Source organism: Silurus meridionalis, chromosome 18, assembly GCF_014805685.1.
Source record: "Silurus meridionalis isolate SWU-2019-XX chromosome 18, ASM1480568v1, whole genome shotgun sequence".
In the NCBI taxonomy this organism is placed as follows: Eukaryota; Metazoa; Chordata; class Actinopteri; order Siluriformes; family Siluridae; genus Silurus; species Silurus meridionalis.
In genome coordinates this window covers 25,346,527-25,369,504 of record NC_060901.1, presented here as the reverse complement: position 1 = coordinate 25,369,504, position 22,978 = coordinate 25,346,527, and the positions used below count along the sequence as shown (strand labels likewise).

Here is a 22,978-nt window from a genome sequence, read left to right as displayed (position 1 = left end):
AGATTCCATTTCATTCTTTCCCTACATGCATATAATCCTTCATCATCACCACTCCAATCGAGACCTTTATGGCCTGTCTTACCATCGTCATTAAACATGGCAACATACAAAGTACAATTCCAACAATCAATAAAAGAATCATTCCGAAAACAAAATAATGTTCAACACTCGTAAACAAACTCTTAATCTTCTCAAAAAAACTTTGTTCAGCAGTTGTTTCACGTTCTCCAAGACATCATGAGATATTTATTTCTCAGTGCTTGTTCAATATGTCTATTAGCAGTATTATAAGGTATACATAACAGTTTCTTCTCACTGAATAATGTATTCAAAGAGAATAAGAAAAATTCGGAGTCTAGTTACAACTATGCACATATAGTTATAGAATTTAGACCTAGAGCAGGTATCAGGGTACGCTAAATTAAACAGTCAAGTGAGTCAGATCTTCACCCCGGAGGTGGCCCCCCTTTCTACTATAAAGAAAGGATCTTTCTGTGGGCTCTCAACTGTTTCAGCCCTGAATACTCACTTAGGTAGGCTTCTTAGGCCAACAGACCAATTAGTGCACAGAATAAGTGGGTGCTGTTGTAATCCTGCTTGCATGTATCCACTGTGGCTGATACAGAACTCCAGTTCTGGTTACAGCTAGAACATTCGCTGGACCCAGATACTTCAGCTACACGACCTTGGTAAGCTTAAGACTTCTTATCAGGACATGCTGATTAGGCACAAAAGGGTGTGTTGGCTTATCTGTGGGCAGAGGAAGAGTTAGTGAGACATCAGCACTTATAGAATTCAATTTCTCAACCAGGGCAAAAACGTGGTCATCCACCATCACTTCCAGGTTACCTAAGGAAGAAATGCCAGTGCGTCCCCTGACCCATGGGGTCTGGAAAGGTTAGAACATAAAGCTTTCATAAGGTTAGTTTTGTTGAAGATAGGGTCATTCTCATTTCTATGAGTACTACCGGGGGAACAACAGTCTAATTTCGTCCTGTTTTAATGCAGGCTTTAGTAACACGTTCCTTACTGGTTCTGTTTGTTCTCTCTACCACTCCAGCTGACTGTGGGTGATAGGGAATATTAAAATAACAATGAATTGCTAAGCTTATAGCCAAAAGTTGTGTTACCTTCGAAGCAAAAGGTGTGCCGTTATCACTTTCAATCACACTAGGAATACCAAACCTAGAGATGATCTCTTTTGTTAAAATTTTTACAACCGTTTTAGCATTCTCTGTCACACATGCAAATGCTTCTGGCCACTTACTGAATCTGTCAACTATAACCAACAGATATCTCAAATTTCCTACAGGTGGCATATGTGTAACTATGGCCACTTTGGCAGGGAGTTGAACAGCTTTTAAAAAGTCGCCTATGAGATTAAAATGTGCTATGGGCTTTCCATCAAGTGTTTTGAAGTCTTTTTGCTTCCATGTTTTGGCAAAATCATGCACAACACCATAAGCATACTTAGAATCAGTGTATATAGTCACTACTTTACCTTCAGACAACTGACATGCTCTTGTGAGTGCGACCAACTCTGCAGCTTGTGCTGATGTGTATGGTAATGATTTAGCTTCAACTATTACATCAGGTAATCTTACAACCGCATAGCCACATAAATACATGTCATCAGAAGGTTTTGAACATAAACATCTACATATAGACAATCCCCCTGTTCCAGGGCAACAGGTTCTCACTCCCAACTCGTCACATCAGTTTAAGTGTAGATTAAAAACATATCTTTTTAGCAAAGCCTACACATAACATACATCTCACATCATAACCTTGTGCTCCAGAACATCTGATCACATGCACATTATCAACTTGTGCTGTTAATATCATGAACAGCAGCTACGCTAATTCCTCTCCACTGCTTCTCTTTCTCTCCCCATCCCGAGGCTTCCTGAGGTTTGGCCAGCTCCAGTCACGTCCCACCTCATGAACATTATGGATCTTTGAAGAAGTAGATGCCAAACTCGCAAACATCCCGAACCATCTAGAGACGTGCTCATGTTAGTTCTCACTCTCCAGTGTCCTGTAGTGTTGAAAGATTTATGATCAAACTCTTGATGTCACCCAAATAATGGGTTCCCCTTTTGAGTCTGGTTCCTCTCAAGGTTTCTTCCTCATAACATCTAAGGGAGTTTTTCCTTGCCACAGTCGCCACGGCTGCTCATCAGGGATAAATACACACTATTCAACCTCACTGTTGATTTCTGTTGAGCTGCTTTGAGACAATGTCTGTTGTGAAAAGCGCTATAGAAATAAACTTGACTTGACAAGTCGAATGGCCCCGGGCAGTGCAGGAACGTTGTTGGTGCTAAAACATTTACATGTTCATCATCGTTTTCTCTTCTTTCATTCTCCTATCCAGCGTCTCTAGCGGTAGCGCAAAAAAATGCATAAGACAGAACATAGAAATACAGAAAATCCCTCCCCCTCTCCCAAAAAGACTTTATACATTTTTTTTTATACAAATTTTAAATAAATGTGGCATCCAAAAATATAAAGATGTCTACCGAGAATCATTTAACGCATATTCATGATATATATATATATATATATATATATATATATATATATATATATATATATATATAAATGTAAGGCAGTGATTCTGAGAGTTTATGGAACAGGATGATGGTGACGTGCACTTTAACAGAAGACGAGGAAAAGATCTAACAAATGAACATTTTAATGACATTCTGAATGAAGCTTCACATACAAAAAAAGTTGCATATTTTAATTGAAACTTAGGGTACGAATGTTTTATTGTGGATCACATAATCTCACAGTTGTTGTGTAAGAAGGCAGGCAGAATCCAGCGTATAGAGGCTGAGTGAATGTGGTGTGGAGTCTGTGGAGGAGCTTCATCGTATCAGAGACGCTGTAGAAGGACAGAGTTCCTGCACTGTGATCCACATACACTCCTATTCTGGAGGATGATGGAACTTTCAGATCAGTCTTAATGTTGTTGTGATAGAAACTAACAGAAGAAGAAGAACAATGCAGACTCCAGGACTGATTGTTGCGTCCAAACACACACTCATCACCCCATATTATCCTTCTGATATCTTTATATGAGACTGATATGAACACATTTCTCTCACTGCTCCACTCCACCTCCCAGTAACAGCGTCCACACACACTCTCTTTACTCAACACCTGACAGTAGGAGTTAAATCTCTCTGGATGATCAGAGTACAGCTGGTTTGTCTCACTGCGTGTCACCACTTTGTTCTTCTCAGACAGAATGAGGTAATAATGTACTGTGTTGGGATCCAGAGTCAGATCACAGAAATCTAAACACATGAACAATGGAAATGTGTCAGATATTAAAAAATAAAAAAAACTATATCAAATGAGACGTGTGTGTGTGTGTGTGTGTGTGTGTGTGTGTGTGTGTGTGTGTGTGTGTGTGTGTGTGTTTTACACGTACAGTTTAGAAAATCTTCTCTGCTCTTTGGCTCTGAGGGTAAAATCATCTGAACTGCTGCAGCTGTGGAGAAAAACACAGTTGAAAGTGATCCAGTTTGTGTCTGATATTTAATCAGTATTATATTTTAGAAAACCTTCTGTAGGAGTGGAAATTAAATTCAGATTTTTATATAGAGTCTCTCTCTCTCTCTCTCTCTCTCTCTCTCTCTCTCTCTCTCTACTCAGAAGCTGTTACACGATTAAGACGTTAATAAAAAGTGTAACTGTAATAAAAATAACAGGAATAACAGGAAGTTCATGTCGTCATATGAAATGTCTCTCGTCATCATGCTGCAGAGAAAGTAAAGATTCCCAGCAGGACAATTTCTCTCACCATGTTTATGAATTATGATGAATTTCTCCTGACAGAGTTCCTCAAATCTCTTTTTCAGATCAGAGACTGATTTCCTCACTCTATCAAATGAGAGATGTTGATGGACAGTGATGCTGGGTGAGTCCTCACATCCAGAAGATACACTGAGAGACTGGAAACTCTACAGAGAGAAAGAAAAACATCATGGAGAAGGAGAAAGATGGAGAAATATACATGTGACTATATAGACTATACACTCTTTGTGTTACCTGGAGGAAATGGATGTGATCGTGTGTGTGTGAAAGCTGCTCCAGCTCAGTGATTCTCCTCTGAAGATCAGAAATCTCCTGCTCCTGTTGCTCCAGGAGTCGTTCAGCTCCACTCAGTTCAGCCTTCTCCTGATCTCTCTTCAGCTCCTTCACCTCCGAGCGCTTTTTCTCCATGGAGCTGATCATCTCAGTAAAGATCTTCTCACTGTCATCTACTGCTGTCTGTGCACTGAGCTGTTAGGACACACACACACACACACACACACACACACACACACACACACACACACACTCTTACTGGGACTCTAAATGACTCGATGTCCATGTTGTGTGTGTTTCTAGGAGCAGCTCCGTCTCTGCTCACTGCTCACCTTTATAATGTTCACATCCTGTTTCAGCTCCTGCACCTTCTTCTGCTTCTCCTGGATTCTCTGCTGGAATTTCATCTGCTCCTCCTTCAGCTGAGTCTGTAAACAGTTATAGTTATTTAGATATTATTATTCTCCTGCATCTCCCCCTGCTTTATACATGAGCTCTCACACACACACGGCTAATGTTGTTCTAACTGTCATAGGAGAAATCAAGTCCAGTTATACTGATACACACGACCTAGTGACCTTCAAACATGGCTGTCCTGAACTTCAAACTCAAGCACATTCCATTGATCATTTTAATACTGAGACTCAGGACTGACACACACACACACACACACACACACACACACACACACACACACACACACACACACACACCTGTTTTTCAGATCGTTCTGCTGCAGCTGCGACTGTGTCATGTCCTCTGTGTTCATGCATCGTACACAAGTAACAGATGAAGCTTTGGTCGGTACGACAGTAGATCTTCAAAACCTCATGGTGCTCAGAGCAGATCTTCTCTTGTAGTTTCCCAGAGGCTTCGATTAACTTGTGCTTCTTCCAGGAAGGAACTTCATAATGAGGTTTCAGATGAGTTTCACAAAAGGAGGCCAGACACATCAGACACGACTTGACGGCTTTGCGTTTTCTCCCACTGCATAAATTACATTCCACATCTCCAGGTCCAGCGTCATAACGAGCAGCTTGGGCTTCTGAGTTCTTTACTTTCTCCATCAGTTTTTCCAGCATGATGTTTCTGTGTAGAACAGGCCTTGGATTGAAACTGTGTCTGCACTGAGGGCAGCTGTAGACACCCGTCCGATCCTCCTGATCCCAGAAGCCATTAATACACACCTTACAGAAACTGTGACCACACGGGATAGTCACTGGATCCTCCAGGAGATCCAGACACACTGGACATCTGAACTTATTTACTGAAAGTTGATCTACTGAAATGCTGAAGTCATCCATTTTCTTGCTCTCAGATTCGCTTTCACTAAAATCCACTTGCTGTATCTCTGTGTGTGTGTGTGTGTGTGTGTGTGTGTGTGTGTGTGTGTGTAATAGCAGTAGAAAGGCAGCGAGGTTCTAAATAAAGTGAATTATAATACACTAAGTGTGAAATCCTGCTCTCTGTGACTGTTAATCAGGTGATGGAGGTAAATGAGCTCCAGTGTGGACGATGTTAATCTTCTGTGTGACGAGTTTGGAGTCAAACACTGTTTAGATACCTTCTTCTGTTTGGGTCGTTGCCATGGTAACCGGGGAGCTTCTTTATGCACGTGCATGGCCGGCTAAATCTGTAGTATGTTTATGCTAATAATAAATCACATTGCTAGAGATAATGTATGAGTTTCACATCCCAGTGGTCAAATAAACAAAGTGTTGTGATCTCACGAGCTCCTTGTCTGCGGTCAATTCAGCCGCTTTTTTTTACTTCGTGTCTAATCTTGTTCTTACGGTATGGGTGCTTTAGATGAGTGAATCCAGAATCATCCAGGAAAAATAAACCGATTCTTTATATGACTCGAGATTCATGAATCATTCTCTTCATTTACTCGGATCACTTGAGTCTTTGGTTATTTTGCTACTAACAACAGATATAAAAACAAATTGTAAATTACACCATTTAGTTGTTTAATTCAGTTGTTTAATTAGTTGTTATCGGATCCTATGCGAGTCCTTACTGATTCACCTGAACCGTGGGATTCAGCGGATCTGTCGGACTCGTAGCGCGGAGCGAAACAGCAGAATCCGAGAGATTTGTGAATGAGATTCATGAGTCCACGGATGAATTGTAAGGATTCGGTGAGTGCCCTCTAGTGGAATTTCCTGGCAAAAGCAGAAAGAATCCCTACTGACTTAAATGACTCAGGGACTCGTGAGAGTCGAATCCGTTCACTGAGTGACTCAGAATGATTCAGATTCGGATTTTTCATTGTCAAAGCTTTAACAAGGACAGTGGGAAAAACAACATTGGAGAAAATGGTGACATCTGGTGGACAAAAGTAGAATAAGTCATTCCTGCCACATCCTTACAATAAATGACAATAAATGAATATAATTGAATAATAATCAAATATGTGTAATTATATGAGAATGAAATACATAGATGAAAACTAAATTAAATAAAAAAAAAAATCAGATAATTCTCTCTCTATATATATTTTTTATCAGTGTGCATATTGTTCACTCAGTTTACTGACTGTAGGGGTCTGGCTGACGGATCATTTTGGGTCGGATCTTATTTCTCTGTTTATGTGTATTATTAAATAAGGTTAACATGTAAATTGTCTTAACTGGAGGAGTGAAAGAGCATTCAATGTACTGCTTGCACTACAATTTAATTGTGATCTCTGTTTTGAGGTACTTTTAGATAACCTGAAAGTTTCTGTTTCTTTATTTAAAAGTTCTCCCTAAATTTGCATTGCATGCGTTCTGATAGAAGGAAAATGCTGTAATGGATGGGTTCTCCTGCCTAAAGAGAAAATGAAAATTAATAAAACGTGGTCTGCTGAGAACTTAGTGGTTTTTCAAAGGACATCATCAAAGTATAAAACTTAGATTCCAAGTGCAATATTCACATGTACTAAAGCAGGATATATTTATAGTCCCTTAAGCATCTCAGATGGTACAGACGCTGCCGGGCCTTCTTCATCAGGGTGTTGGTATGACAGGACCACGACAGGTCCTGGGTGATGTGAACAGTCCACTCTCTCCACTGGGGTCCCGCTGATGTTTCGCGGTTGGTATGACCGCTCCTGCTTTGTGCTGAAGTCCACATTTACATTTACATTTACATTTGCGGCATTTAGCAGATGCCCTTATCCAGAGCAACTTACAAAAGTGCTTTAAGTCTCTAGTAATGAATAAATCTACACTGGTACATGTCTGCATCTGAAAGTGATTGTGAGAATAACAACACACAGAACTTAGACGCGACTTCCGGTGACGTAGTTTCCTGTGTTTGACTTGTTTGCCGCGAGTTCCATGTTTGTATTTCTCTCGGCGTTTTCAAACTTTACTATCAACCTACCTATCTATCCATTTTTTCTCTTTTAATAATCCTAAATTGTTGTTGTCATCCTGACTTGTGCCTGTAGTCAGTTAACTCGACTATCACTAGTGTTGTCTATATTCATTGCCTCTCACTCATATCTCTGTATATTAACTCTGTTCGCGAAATAAGCACTATGCCGGCTGTGTGTCTGACTTTGAGTGCAGGTGAGGACTCTTTCGAGTTGCAAACGGTGGTGTTGGAGATGGAAGCTTGCAAAGCATGCCCAGTTGCGAGAGCGGAAAGCGGCACTGGAAACATCCCGGGCGGACGCGCATTCGTCCCAGGTAAATTCTCGGGTTGAATCTAACGTTTCCAGCACCTCAACTCCGCGTGTTTCTCTGACCAGGCCCAGCTCACCTACAACGCGGCCCGTCCAGGTATCGTTCACTCCGGCATCGGTGCACCACGGACCTTGGATGCGGCAGCAGCGGAAGCCGCGAGCCAAGCCCTGGTCGAGGACGTCTCCCCCGCCACCACCAGCCTTCAAGATCTCGACTGAGAACTGCTTCGCCCCTCTCCGTGAGACGAAACGCGATACCGTGATTCTCGGAGATTCCATCGTCCGGCATGTCTGCGCAACCGGAGCTAAAGGTAAGGTGCACACTCGCGTTTTCCAGGTGCCCGTGTTCTCGATGTCGCTGCGCAGGTACCCGCGATCCTGAACGAGAACTTTACAGCTGTCGTTCTTCATGCCGGAACGAACGACACCAGGCTGAGGCAAACGGAGATCTTAAAGAGGGATTTCAGGATCCTGGTGGAGACGGTATGCAGCACATCGCCCACAACGAGGATCATAGTGTCAGGACCTCTTCCCACTAGCACAAACTTCTCTTTAATAATACTGGAACTGTTTCTGGGAGCGTCCTAGGTTCTTCCGCCCTGATGGCCTGCACCCCAGCAGAGTTGGAGCAGCAGTGCTATCAGATAACAACTCTAGGATACTTCACACCATTTGACTGGTAAGACATCAGGAAATCTTTAACTATGAGAACATTTATACAAAAGACCAAATAGTTACAAGTTCACACACATCCCAGTTTATAGAAACCGTATCTATTCCTCATGTAGTAAAACCAAGAATTAAATACACAAGATCCCGAAATAATCTTATTACATTTAAAACTGAAAAATGCCAGATAAACAAACACAACAAAGTTCTAAAGTTTGGTCTTTTAAACATTAGATCACTTGCACCCAAAGCACTGATTGTAAATGAGATGATCACCGTCAGGATATGATTATAAGCATGAGCCCTTGTCAGACTGGTCGTGGGGGTGGTGTAGGAACCATTTATAGTGCCTCTCTTAATGTTAGTCAGAGATTAGGATTCATCTTTAAATCATTTGAAGTGCTCGTCCTTGAAAAATTGTACTTTCCGACATACATAGAAAATTCACTCTGGTCACTGTGTACAGACCCCCCGGGCCCTACGCTGATTTTCTTCAAGAGTTTGCTTGTTTTCTTTCAGACCTCTTGATCGATTTTGATAAAGTGCTGCTTGTAGGAGATTTTAATATTCATGTAGATTATGTAAACGATGCTCTAGGATTATCATTTGTCGACTTATTAAACTCTTTTGGGGGTTAAACAAAACGTCACCGGACCAACTCATCGTTTTAACCACACACTAGACTTAATAATATCCCACGGAGCAGGCGTCACTGATATAGATATCTTACCTCAGAGTGATGACATCACAGACCATTACCTCATACTGTACACACTACCGGTAGAGCAGATTAGCCGTGTTGCACCATGCTATCGACCTGGTAGGACTATTGTTCCAACCACTAAGGACAGATTCATAAATAACCTGCCTGATTTATCTCAATTTCACACTAAACCCATAACTGCTAATAATCTTGATGAAATGGCTAACAACATAGACCTTATCCTCACTAGCACATTAGACACCGTTGCCCCCATCCGGTTAAAAAAGGTTAGAGAACAAGCACCTGCACCTTGGTATAATAGTCATACACATGCCCTCAAGAGAACAGCCCGTAATCTGGAGAGAAAATGGAGGAAAACTAAATTGGAGGTATTTAGAATTGTGTATAAAGACAGTATGCTCAGCTACAGACAGGCGCTAAAAGCTGCTAGAGCTGAACATCTGAGCAAACTCATAGAAAATAACAAAAACAATCCCAGGTTCCTTTTTTCTACAGTAGCTAAACTAACTAGGAATCTGAAAATTGTGTTCCATCACAGTTTAGTAGTGAAGACTTTATGAATTTCTTCACTGAAAAAATAGATAACATTAGAAAAACAATTGTGGCAGTTCAACCTTTGAGACCTTCTCCTGAGACAGTGTTACCTTCAACTCCACAACTCCACTATTTCACATGTATAGGACAGGAAGAGCTGTATGATGTTATTATCAAAGCTAAATCAACAACATGTCAGTTAGATCCAATTTCAACAAATCTATTAAAGGAAGTGTTATATACAGCTGGTGAGTCTCTTCTGAATATTATTAACTCCTCATTATCTTTAGGTCATGTCCCTAAATCCCTTAAGATAGCAGTTATTAAGCCCCTCATTAAAAACCTAATCTGGATCCAAACACGCTATCGAATTACAGACCAATTTCAAATCTGCCATTTATATCTAAGATTTTAAAAAAGATTGTCGCTGCCCAGTTATGTTCCCACTTGCAAGAGAACAATATCTTTGAGGAGTTTCAGTCAGGTTTTAGGCCCCATCATAGCACAGAAACTGCCCTAGTTAAAATCACCAATGACCTGTTTTTAGCTTCAGACCAAGGCTTCATCTCGCTGTTAGTTTTACTAGATCTTAGTGCTGCGTTCGACACTATAGATCATGATCTTCTCCTAGATCGCTTACAGAATTACATCGGCATTCAGGGACAGGCATTAAGCAGGTTTAAATCCTACCTGTCCGATCGTTACCATTTCGTAGATTTAAATGGAGAGCTATCCAGGCTAAGGCTAGTGAACTATGGCGTGCCACAAGGTTCAGTTCTAGGACCCCTGCTCTTCACAATATACATGCTTCCCTTAGGAAATATTATTAGAAGGCATGGAATTAGCTTCCATTGTTATGCTGATGATTCCCAACTATATATCTCATCTAAACCAGGCGATACAGCTCAATTAGCTTGCATAACTGAGTGTGTTAAGGAAATAAAAGGTTGGATGACCCATAATTTTCTACTTTTAAATTCTGATAAGACGGAGATTTTGCTCATCGGCCGAAAAACTAGTATACAGAAGCACCAGCATCTCAACCTGCATTTAGACGGATATTCTGTAACTACTAGTTATTTTAGACAGCAACTTATCTTTTAAAAATCATATCAATCAAGTTACAAAAACAGCCTTCTTTCACCTTAGAAATATTTCTAAGCTAAGAAATATGTTGTCTATATCCGATGCAGAGAAGCTCGTCCATGCGTTTATGACCTCCAGAATAGACTACTGTAATGCGTTACTAGGTGGATGTCCTGCATCATTAATAAACAAGCTTCAGTTAGTTCAGAATGCGGCAGCAAGATTTCTTACTAGGTCAAGAAAATATGACCACATAACCCCAAACTTATCGTCCCTACATTGGCTTCCGGTTAAGTTTCGAATAAACTACAAACTACTGCTACTCACTTATAAAGCACTAAATGGATTGGCCTCCATGTATCTCTCCAGTCTTTTAACACGCTACAATCCGTCACGCTTCCTGAGATCTTAAAACTCTGGGCTTCTAGTAGTTCCTAGATTAGCAAAGTCCACTAAAGGTGGTAGAGCATTTTCACATTTAGCTCCTAAACTCTGGAATAGTCTTCCTGACAGTGTTCGGGGCTCAGACACACTCACCCGTTTAAGTGTAGATTAAAAACATATCTTTTTAGCAAAGCCTACACATAACATACGTCTCACATCATAAACTTGTGCTCCAGAACATCTGATCACATGCACATTATCAACTTGTGCTGTTAATATCATGAACAGCAGCTATGCTAATTCCTCTCCACTGCTTCTCTTTCTCTCCCCATCCCGAGGCTTCCTGAGGTTTGGGCAGCTCCAGTCACGTCCCACCTCATGAAGATTATGGACTTTAAAGAATTAGATGCTAAACTCACAAACATCCTGAACCATCTAGAGACGTACCAGTGCCAATTGGATCCCACTGCATGTGTGGAGTTTGACATTGGACCTCCTGGAGTGTTTAAAGGCTCTGGCATGGAGAAGCTGATGCTGGATCTGTGATGATCACAAATGTTGAGCTCAGTAGCTCCTACTTTTATACCAAAGACTGTTGAAAGAACATTTACTTATAATCTTATACTCCAGTGCTCATGTTAGTTCTCACACTCCGGTGTTCTGTATTGTTGAAAGATTTATGATCAAACTCTTGATGTCACCCAAATGAGGATGGGCTCCCCTTTTTGAGTCTGGTTCCTCTCAAGGTTTCTTCCTCATAACATCTAAGGGAGTTTTTCCTTGCCACAGTCGCCATGGCTTGCTCATCAGGGATAAATGCACACCGTTCACCTTCACTGTTGATTTCTGTAAAGCTGCTTTGAGACAATGTCTGTTGTGAAAAGCGCTATACAAATAAACTTGACTTTACTTGGTACGCAAGATTACAAACTTAATATTAATATAACTCGAATTGTACAAACTTGGAAAGTGCTAATTTAGGTATTTCAGGACGAGGTAGGTCTTCAGTCGTCGCTTGAAGATAATCAGGGACTCTGCTGTACAGACATCTAGGGGAAGTTCATTCCACCACCTCGGTGCCAGAACAGAGAAGAGCCTTGAAGTGTACTTACCTCTCATTCTGAGAGAAGGTGGTACCAGTCGAGCAGTGCTGGAGGATCTCAGACAGCGTGGTGCAGTGCGAGATGTGATGAGGTTACTGAAGTAAGATGGTGCTGGTCCATTTTGGGCCTTGTAAGCAAGCATGTGTTTTGAATCTGATACGTGCAGCTACTGGAAGCCAGTGAAGGGAGCGCAGCAGTGGGGTGGTGTGGGAAAACTTGGGCTGATTGAACACAAGTCGTGCAGCTGCGTTTTGGATCATTTGCAGTGGACAAATAGCGTTCAGGGGAAGACCTGCCAGCAGAGAGTTGCAGTAGGCAAGTCTTGAAATGACAAGAGACTGAACAAGCACCTGGGCATGGTCGAATCCTTTGGATGTTATATAGAAGAAATCGACCAGAACGAGCAACATTGGCGACTTGTGGGAAGAAAGACAGTTCATTGTCCGTAGTTACCCCAAGGTTACGAGCAGTGGCTGAAGGGGAGAGCAGAGAGTCATGAAGTGTTATTTGGAGATCTTGACCTGGAGATGAATCACCTGGGATGACCAGCAGTTCTGTTTAGCTGGGGTTGAGTTTTAGTTGGTGAGCACTCATCCATAAAGATATGTCTGACAAGCATGCTGAGATCCGAGCGGAAGCTGTGGTATCTGATGGAGGGAAAGAAAAGATGAGTTGAGTGTCATCTGCATAGCAGTGATAAGAAAACCCATGTGAGGGTATGACTTCACCAATGGAGTGGGTATATGGGTGATACCGGTCTGTAGTTGTTGATGTCTGATGGATCCAGAGCAGGTTTCTTCAAGATGGGAATGACCCTTGCTTGCTTGAAGGTAGTTGGTACATAGCCAGATGTTAATGACCCATCGATGATTGTGGAGATGAAGGGCAGGAGATCTTGCGTGATGGTCTGAAGCGTAGTTGAAGGGATTGGATCCAGAGGACATGTGGTGGGAATGCAAGATCGGATGACTTGCACCACAATCAACTTCTTAGTCTTGCTGACATTCAGGAGAAGGTTGTTCTCCTGGCACCATCTCTCCAGGTTTATAACCTCCTTTAGGTAGGCCGTCTCATCGTTGTTGGAAATCAGGCCCACCACAACGGTGTCGTCAGCAAACTTGATGATGGTGGTGGAGTTGGAAGTGGCCACACAGTCATATGTGTACAGTGAGTACAGAAAGGGGCTCAGAACACAACCCCGGGTAGCTCCAGTGCTGAGGGTAAGGGTGGATAAAGTGTGTTTTCCCACCCGTATGGCTTGTGGTCTGTCTGTCAGGAAGTTGGAGATCCATTGACACCGCGGCAGGCTGAGTCCCAGGACCTCCAACTAAGAGGTGAGTGTGGAGAGAATTATGGTGTTAAATGTGAACTGTAGTCAACAAACAGCATCTTTGTTTAATTCCCATTTCTTTGGTTCTTTGGTTGGCACTGTTAAAATCTCCAACCACAATCAGCGCAGCGTCCTGATACTGTGTTTGGTGAAGTGTTATTGTCTCATGTAAATCCCATACTGCAGTGTCCGTGTCCACTTGAGGTGGGATATAAACGCCACTGGCTATGACCGAGCTGAATTCCCGAGGTAGATAAAAGGGCCGACAATTGATGGTCAGTAGTTCCAGGTTTGGTGTGCAGAAGCGTGAAAGAGGAACGATGCTCGCGCTGTCGCACCAGTGGTTGTTCACCATCAGGCACACTCCACCTCCTCTTGACTTCCCCGACTCCAGTGTTCTGTCCATGCGTTAAACCGAGAAAAACTCGGCCAGCTGGATGGCGTGGTCCGGTACCGCTGGGTTCAGCCAGGTTGCAGGTTGCAGTCCCGAATGTCCCTCTGGAACTTGACCCTTGCCCTGAGGTCGTCGAGCTTATTCTCCAGTGTCTGGACGTTGGCTAACAGGATACTAGGTAAGGGAGCGCGGTGTGCACGTGCCCTCAGCCTGTTCCTTACGCTGGGCTCGTTTTCCTTGCGGACGCCGGTACGGGTCGCCTCCTTTGTTCTCCCTCGGGATCTCGCCCAGCCAGCATGGGTCCGGTTTCAAAAACGGCGAAAGTTGACTGCATTGTACACCAATTGATATGAGTGTCTCTGTCATATCTAATGATTTCCACCTTGTGTAGTTGGTACTGTAACTATAAGTATAAAATAAACAAAAAAAGAAAAAACGTAGCCGGAGCAGTCATGACGGCAACCAACCTCACCGGCGCCATCTTGAAATCCATCTAAAGCATATGTCTAAAATCGCATTATGATCGCAACAGCTTCAAGCAACACAGATTTGACAACACAGCAAGACAGGCTGAAATCTAGTTACATAGAAACTTTAAACACTTGGTGGTGAAACGCTATGAAATGAAGAGAAAAGACTATTTGGATTAATTTAATAGATATTCTGTGATTCTGGTAGAGTTTATGGCAGCAGAGAAAACCTTGCTGTCCATGACGGCCCACCACTGAGTAAATCATATATAAGATTAGTGATTTGTTTATTAATCAGGGTCTGAAGCTTGGAACAAGATGATGGTGATGTGCACTTTGCCAGACACAGAGGAACAGGACTTCTAACAAGTGAAAATCAAAATGTGAATAAAGTAAAAAAAAATTTAAGTTGCTCGGTTCAATTGAATTCAATCTCACAGTATTTCTATTAATACCTATCCAGAATCCAGCATATAGAGGCTGAGTGAATGTGGTTTGGACTTTGTGGAGGAGCTTCATCGTATCAGAGACGCTGTAGAAGGACAAAGTTCCTGCACTGTGACTCATATTCTGGAGGATGATGGAACTTTGAGATCAGTCATAATGTTGTTGTGACAGAAAGTGAGAGAAGAGGAAGAACACTGCAGACTCCAGGACTGATTGTTGTGTACAAACACACACTCATCACCCCGTACTATCCTTCGGATGTCTTTATATGAGACTGATATGAACACATTTCTCTCACTGCTCCACTCCACCTCCCAGTGACAGCGTCCACACTCACTCTCTTTACTCAGCACCCGCTCATAGGAGTCAAATCTCTCTGGATGATCAGAGTACAGCTGGTTTGTCTCACTACGTGTCACCACTTTGTTCTTCTCAGACAGAATGAGGTAATAATGTACTGTGTTGGGATCCAGAGTCAGATCACAGAAATCTAAACACAAGAACAATGGAAATCTGTCAGATAAAAAAATATATCAAAACATGTACTGAAGATGGAGAGTGAGACGTGTGTGTGTGTGTGTGTGTGTGTGTGTGTGTGTGTGTGTGTGTGTGTGTTTTACACGTACAGTTTAGAAATTCTTCTCTGCTCTTTGGTTCTGAGGGTAAAATCATCTGAACTTCTGCAGCTGTGGAGAAAAACACAGTTGAAAGTGATCCAGTTTGTGTCTGGTATTTAATCAGTATTATATTTTAGAAAACCTTCTGTAGGAGTGGAAATTAAATTCAGATTTTTATATAGAGACTCTCTCTCTCTCTCTCTCTCTCTCTCTCTCTCTCTTTCTCTACTCAGAAGCTTTTACACGATTAAGACGTGAATAAAAAGTGTAACTGTAATAAAATAACAGTAATAACAGGAAGTTCATGTCATCATATGAAATGTCTCTCGTCATCATGCTGCAGAGAAAGTAAAGATTCCCAGCAGGACAATTTCTTTCACCATGTTTATGAATTATGATGAATTTCTCCTGACAGAGTTCCTCAAATCTCTTTTTCAGATCAGAGACTGATTTCCTCGTTTTATCAAATGAGAGATGTTGATGGACAGTGATGCTGGGTGAGTCCTCACATCCAGAAGATATACTGAGAGACTGGAAACTCTACAGAGAGAAAGAAAAACATCATGGAGAAGGAGAAAGGTGGAGAAATATACATGTGACTATATAGACTATACACACTTTGTGTTACCTGGAGGAAATGGATGTGATCGTGTGTGTGTGAAAGCTGCTCCAGCTCAGTGATTCTCCTCTGAAGATCAGAAATCTCCTGCTTCAGTTGCTCCAGGAGTCGTTCAGCTCCACTCAGTTCAGCCTTCTCCTGATCTCTCTTCAGCTCCTTCACCTCCGAGTACATATTCTCTGATCATCTCAGTAAAGGTGGGTTGGTTCAGGCAGTAATGAGTTCTGTTTATTTGTATTTGAAATGTAATAAAAGCTCTAAATATAAATCTAATGCAGGATGTGAATAATACAGAGTTATATGTTGTTTTATAATCCTGTCTGGACGCATCCAGATCACTTCAGACAATAATGAAAATTCTGCAATGAACGATCACCTCAAACCACTGGAGCATGCGCACACGCAATTCCACTGTCGGACACGCGCGCTGCTATTTCGGAAACGCGCTTTGGGCGCGCATGCGCATTCCGGTGAACCAATTTTGAATCAGAATGGCGGTGTTGCTAGAAACCACATTAGGCGACATTGTAGTGGATTTATACACCGAGGAACGACCTAAAGGTACGTTTTTACTTAAAATATCCGGTTGAAAGTCAATTTAGATATTTATTATCTATACAAAGGAGGTGCTTTAATTAATGTTAATAAAAAACACACGAACCCGCTTGTTGTTGATAGTCAGCTTTTCTCCAGATCTTATTTAAATGTGTACATTATTTATAACCATTTTACCACAATTTATAGAAGCCAGTTAGCAATGTGATTTATTATTAGCATAAACATACTACAGACTTAGCCGGCCATGCGCGTGCACCAAGAAGCTCCCCGGTTACCATGACAACGACCCAAACAGAAGAAGGTATCTAAACAGCGTTTGACTCCAAACTCGTCACACAGAAGATTAACATCGTCCACACTGGAGCTCATTTACCTCCATCACCTGATTAACAGTCACAGAGAGCAGGATTTCACACTTAGTGTATTATAATTCACTTTATTTAGAACCTCGCTGCCTTTCTACTGCTATTACACACACACACACACACACACACACACACACACACACACACACAGACCCAGTAAGTAGATTTCAGTGAAAGTGAATCTCAGAGCAAGAAAATGGCTGAATTCAGCATTTCAGTAGATCAGTTTAGATGTCCAGTGTGTCTGGATCTCCTGGAGGATCCGGTGACTATCCCGTGTGGTCACAGTTTCTGTAAGATGTGTATTAATGGCTCCTGGGATCAGGAGGATTGGAAGCGTGTCTACAGCTGTCCTCTGTGCAGACACACTTTCAATCCAAGGCCTGATCTAAACAGAAACAAAATGCTGAAAGAAGTGGTGGAGAAACTGAAGAACTCAGAAGCCCAAGCTGCACTTTGTGACGCTGGACCTGAAGATGTGGAATGTGATTTATGCAGTGGGAGAAAACGCAAAGCCGTCAAGTCGTGTCTGATGTGTCTGGCCTCCTTTTGTGAAACTCACCTGAAACCTCACTACGAAGTTCCTTCCTGGAAGAAGCACAAGTTAATTGGAGCCTCTGGGAATCTACAAGAGAAGATCTGCTCTGAGCACCATGAGGTTCTGAAGATATACTGTCGTACCGACCGAAGCTTCATCTGTTACTTGTGTACGATGCATGAACACAGAGGACATGACACAGTCGCAGCTGCAGCAGAACGAGCTAAAAAACAGGTGTGTGTGTGTGTGTGTGTGTGTGTGTGTGTGTGTGTGTGTGCCAGTCAGTCCTGAGTCTCAGTATTAAAATGATCATTGGAATGTGCTTGAGTTTGAAGTTCAGGACAGCCATGTTTGAAGGTCACTAGGTCGTGTGTATCAGTATAACTGGACTTGATTTCTCCTATGACAGTTAGAACAACATTAGCCGTGTGTGTGTGAGAGCTCATGTATAAAGCAGGGGGAGATGCAGGAGAATAATAATATCTAAATAACTATAACTGTTTACAGAAGGAGGAGCAGATGAATTTCCAGCAGAGACTCCAGGAGAAGCAGAAGAAGGTGCAGGAGCTGAAACAGGCTGTGAACATTATAAAGGTGAGCAGTGAGCAGAGACGGAGCTGCTCCTAGAAACACACACAACATGGACATCGAGTCATTTAGAGCCCCAGTAAGAGTGTGTGTGTGTGTGTGTGTGTGTGTGTGTGTGTCCTAACAGCTCAGTGCACAGACAGCAGTAGATGACAGTGAGAAGATCTTTACTGAGATGATCAGCTCCATGGAGAAAATGCGCTCGGAGGTGAAGGAGTTGATTAGAGATCAGAAGGAGGCTGAACTGAGTCGAGCTGAACGACTCCTGGAGCAACAGGAGCAGGAGACTTATGATCTTCAGAGGAGAAGGCTTTCACACACACACGATCACATCCATTTCCTCCAGGTAACACAAAGAGTGTATAGTCTATATAGTCACATGTATATTTCTCCACCTTTCTCCTTCTCCATGATGTTTTTCTTTCTCTCTGTAGAGTTTCCAGTCTCTCAGTGTATCTTCTGGATGTGAGGACTCACCCAGCATCACTGTCCATCAACATCTCACATTTGATAGAGTGAGGAAATCAGTCTCTGATCTGAAAAAGAGATTTGAGGAACTCTGCCAGGAGGAATTCATCATAATTCATGAACATGGTGAGAGAAATTGTCCTGCTGGGAATCTTTACTTTTCATATGACGACATTAACTTCCTGTTATTACTGTTATTTTTATTACAGTTACACTTTTTATTCACGTCTTAATCGTGTAAAAGCTTCTGAGTAGAGAAAGAGAGAGAGAGAGAGAGAGAGAGAGAGAGAGAGAGAGAGAGACTCTATATAAAAATCTGAATTTAATTTCCACTCCTACAGAAGGTTTTCTAAAATAAAATACTGATTAAATATCAGACACAAACTGGATCACTTTCAACTGTGTTTTTCTCCACAGCTGCAGCAGTTCAGATGATTTTACCCTCAGAACCAAAGAGCAGAGAAGATTTTATAAACTGTACGTGTAACACACACACACACACACACACACACACACACACACACACTTTAATATTCTGTGATTAATATCTGATGTTTCTGTTGTTCATGTGTTTAGATTTCTGTGATCTGACTCTGGATCCCAACACAGTAAATTATAACCTCATTCTGTCTGAGAAGAACAAAGTGGTGACACTCAGTGAGACAAAGCAGCCGTACTCTGATCATCCAGAGAGATTTGATTCCTACTGGCAGGTGTTGAGTAAAGAGAGTGTGTGTGGACGCTGTTACTGGGAGGTGGAGAGGAGCATTGAGAGAAATGTGGACATTTCAGTCTCCTATAAAGACATCAGAAGGGAAGGACGGGGTATTGAGTGTGTGTTTGGACACAACGATCAGTCCTGGAGTCTGGAATGTTTTTGTTCTTCTGTTATTTTCTGGCACAACAAAGTTAAAACTCATCTCAGAGTTCCATCATCCTCCAGAATAGGAGTGTATGTGGATCACAGTGCAGGAACTCTGTCCTTCTACAGCGTCTCTGATACGATGAAGCTCCTCCACAAAGTCCACACCACATTCACTCAGCCTCTATACGCTGGATTCTGGCTGAAATCTTACACAACAACTGTGAGATTATGTGATCCGTAATAAAACATTCGTACCCTAAGTTTCAATTAAAATAAGCAACGTTTTTTTTGTATGTGAAGCTTCATTCAGAATGTCATTAAAATGTTCGTTTCCTCGTCTTCTGGCAAAGTGCATGTCACCATCATCCTGTTCCATAAACTCTCAGAATCACTGCCTTACATTTATATATATATATATATAATGAATATGCATTAAATGATTCTCGGTAGCCTTCTCTTCTCTTAACACTAATATATATTCAGACACGCTGTACAGTAGACATCTTTATATTTTTGGATGCCACATTTATTTTAAATTTGTATTAAATCCATGTATGTATGTATGTATGTAACTCTTTTTGGGAGAGGGGGAGGGATTTTCTGTATTTCTATGTGTTCTGTCTTATGCATTTCCTTGCGCTACCGCTAGAGACGCTGGATAGGAGAATGAAAGAAGAGAAAAAGATGAAGTGTGATCGAGACGCGAATCTGTAAAGTTGCTGTTGAATAATAAATTTGAATAATAAATTTGAATAATAAATGCAAAGCTTTGGAACACTTGGTGTTTAGCTCTTACTGAGAGATCTAACAAATTGGCGACGATGATACTAAGCTTGAGTACTGACTTTATTTACTGACTAATAATGTCTGTAAATGTCTCAGCACTCTGCCAGACAACGGTGAGAAATATACTGCTGTCGCTGCTTAAAAAAAACCAGTTCATACCACAAGTTAACGTTGTTGTGGAGCGGCATACGTTCAGAAGAAAGGTGCAAGCCTCACACTAAAAAACATACAACAGTACATTGCTGCTTTGCATGCACTTGCTGCAAAATGTGACTTTGGTGATAAAGTCGACGACATGATTCGCGACCAGTTGCTGGAACATTTACAAAGCAATGATATTAGACAGAGATTGTTACTCGAGCCGGACCTGACACTATAGAATGCAACTATCCTTGCGACACAACTAGAAGCCGCGGCTGAGCACACAAAGAAAATTACGGCCGACATAGATGCTCCAGTGCGAGCTATAGAAGCCAAGGCACATCATGCAAGAGTGAAACACTGCCCACGTCCAGCTGCCACCTCCGCTTCGTCTTCCTGTGAGTCATGTTTCAGATATGGTTCAGACAAACAGCTAACTCAGCACAATGCCCTGCTGCAAAACTTCATTGTAAATTATGCAACAAGAAAGGACATTTTGTGCGAGTGTGCCGTTCAGCCCCAGCGAGTGAAGTGCGTGACGTCCAAGTGCATACTTCTGCTTTTCATGACACAGTACAATTTGTTGTGGATACAGGTTCTTCTGTGTCTATATTGCCCCTCCGTGTTTATAAACGCTACTTCAGTGCCACACCATTATCTACACCTGCTATCCGATTGGTGACTTATACTCAGGAATGCATACCTGTACTTGGATGCCTTCAAGCACAAGCATGTGTCTCCAATACATCTGCTGCAACCACATTTTTCTTTGTGGATAAAGGGACTGCTTTGCTGGGCATGGATTTGATTTCTGCCCTAAAACTCCAAATTAATGGTCATATCTGCACCTCTGTCATGACCACCAATAGCAACACCCCTGGAAGATTCCAAAATAGGGTGTGTAAAGAACTTTGTTCACAGAGCAAAAATTGACGCTTACCTTTTGCAGCCCGAGCTTCTGTTTCAGCTGAAATAGACCGTCTACAGTAAGCTGGTGTGATTGAACGCGTGGATGCTTCTGCTTGGGTGTCTCCCATGTCGTTACAAAGAAGAAAACCGGTGGGATACGAATGTGTGCTGATCTACGGAAGGTTAAAAAAGCCCTTATTACTGACTGTTAACCCCTTACCGCACATTGATGAAATGCTTACCAGCCTTACGGGTGCTACAGTATTTTCTACTATCGATTTAGCTAATGCATACTATCAGCTTTCACTGCACGAAGATAGTAGAGATATTACAGCTTTCATCACCCATGATGGCCTGTTCAGTTTTTGTATGGTTCATTATCGTCTGGCATCAGCACCCTCCGCTTTCCAAAAGATTATGGCTACCATCCTGCAAGGGGTACCAGGTGTAAAAAACTACCTGGATGATCTTATCGTGTACGGAGAAACGGTGGAAGAGCATGACGTGTACCTTAGTACTGTGTTGCAGAAACTGAGAGAGTCTGGGCTGGTGTTAAATTACAAAAAATGCAATTTTAAACAGACCTCACTGAGGTTCTTGGGACACATAGTCAATGCTAGTGGCATCTTACCTGACCAGTAGCATCTGGATGCTGTCCGTAAAGCTCCGCCTCCATTGGATGCAGCATCTCTGCAATCCTTCTTAGGATTAGTATCTTGGTACTCAAAATTCCTTCCACGATTTGCAACAGTTGTTGCCCCAATGCGTGAATGTGCTAAGTTAAAAGGAGTGTTTGTTTGCACTACTGCTGCTTAAAAACAGCTTTGAGGACATAAAAAAAATGCTTGTGTCCAGTCCGGCCCTTGCCATTTATGACCCCACACTTCATTCAGTAATTTCAACCGATGCAAATGACTACGGGTTGGGCGCAGTGTTTGCACAAATACAATCCAGCGGAACAGAAAAACCAGTGGCTTTCACTTCCCACACACTCACAGACACTGAAAAAAAAAAATTCTATTGTAGAGAAGGAGGCCCTAGCTTGTGTGTGGGCTACTGAAAAATGGCGAATGTACTTCTGGGGCCATCGTTTTACACTTCGCACACAGACCACCAGGCACTCACCAACTTACTTACTACAAAAGGAATGGGAAGAGCTGGAATTCAAATTGCTCGTTGGGCAGCACGCCTGCTTTGTTTTGATTACGACGTTGTCTATCGGCCGGGTTCCCAGAACTATTCTGCAGACTGCTTGTCTCGTCTTCCCATACCCGCACCTGCTGATTCCTCTGATGATGTAGAGCCTGAAATTGTTGCGTCCATTTCAGTTGTGCTCTCTTTCAGCGACTGGTTTTGAAACGGCTTGTACTGCTTGTCCTAAACCGGAAAAACTCTGAAAGCAAATCAGTCACGGCTGACCACCCTTTATCAAGGCAGTCAGTCAGTACTTGATTCCATATTTCAGAGTGAGAGACGAACTTTTAGTAAAAGATGCATTTGTTTTCAGAGGAACGGGGCTGTTAGTTCCTGTAGCTTTACGACACACCGTGATTTCCTTGGCACATGAGGCTCACCAGGGAGTAATGCGTACAAATCAGAGATTGCGGGA

The 22,978-nt window shown here is 42.1% G+C and overlaps 3 protein-coding genes across 3 annotated transcripts; 1 reads left to right on the top strand and 2 right to left on the bottom strand.

Moving 5' to 3' along the window:
- Positions 1-2,757: 2,757 nt before the first annotated feature.
- Positions 2,758-5,420, bottom strand: LOC124401403 (E3 ubiquitin/ISG15 ligase TRIM25-like). Its single transcript, XM_046873697.1, has 6 exons — positions 4,815-5,420; positions 4,434-4,529; positions 4,063-4,296; positions 3,815-3,974; positions 3,443-3,502; positions 2,758-3,305 (listed from the first exon to the last, which is right to left on the bottom strand). Exons 1-6 carry the CDS (start codon positions 5,403-5,405, stop codon positions 2,773-2,775), a joined length of 1,674 nt encoding a protein of 557 aa, XP_046729653.1. The 5' UTR covers positions 5,406-5,420; the 3' UTR covers positions 2,758-2,772.
- Positions 5,421-14,738: 9,318 nt separating this feature from the next.
- On the bottom strand, positions 14,739-16,711 carry LOC124401447 (tripartite motif-containing protein 16-like). The gene is made up of 4 exons (XM_046873784.1): positions 16,161-16,711; positions 15,913-16,072; positions 15,542-15,601; positions 14,739-15,405 (listed from the first exon to the last, which is right to left on the bottom strand). The coding sequence occupies exons 1-4, from the start codon at positions 16,323-16,325 to the stop codon at positions 15,032-15,034; spliced, it is 759 nt and encodes a 252-aa protein (XP_046729740.1). The 5' UTR covers positions 16,326-16,711; the 3' UTR covers positions 14,739-15,031.
- A 47-nt stretch (positions 16,712-16,758) lies between these two features.
- Positions 16,759-19,871, top strand: LOC124401461 (E3 ubiquitin/ISG15 ligase TRIM25-like). The gene is made up of 6 exons (XM_046873806.1): positions 16,759-17,846; positions 18,120-18,206; positions 18,328-18,546; positions 18,635-18,794; positions 19,086-19,145; positions 19,245-19,871. The coding sequence occupies exons 1-6, from the start codon at positions 17,271-17,273 to the stop codon at positions 19,772-19,774; spliced, it is 1,632 nt and encodes a 543-aa protein (XP_046729762.1). The 5' UTR covers positions 16,759-17,270; the 3' UTR covers positions 19,775-19,871.
- The last annotated feature ends 3,107 nt before the right edge of the window (positions 19,872-22,978 follow it).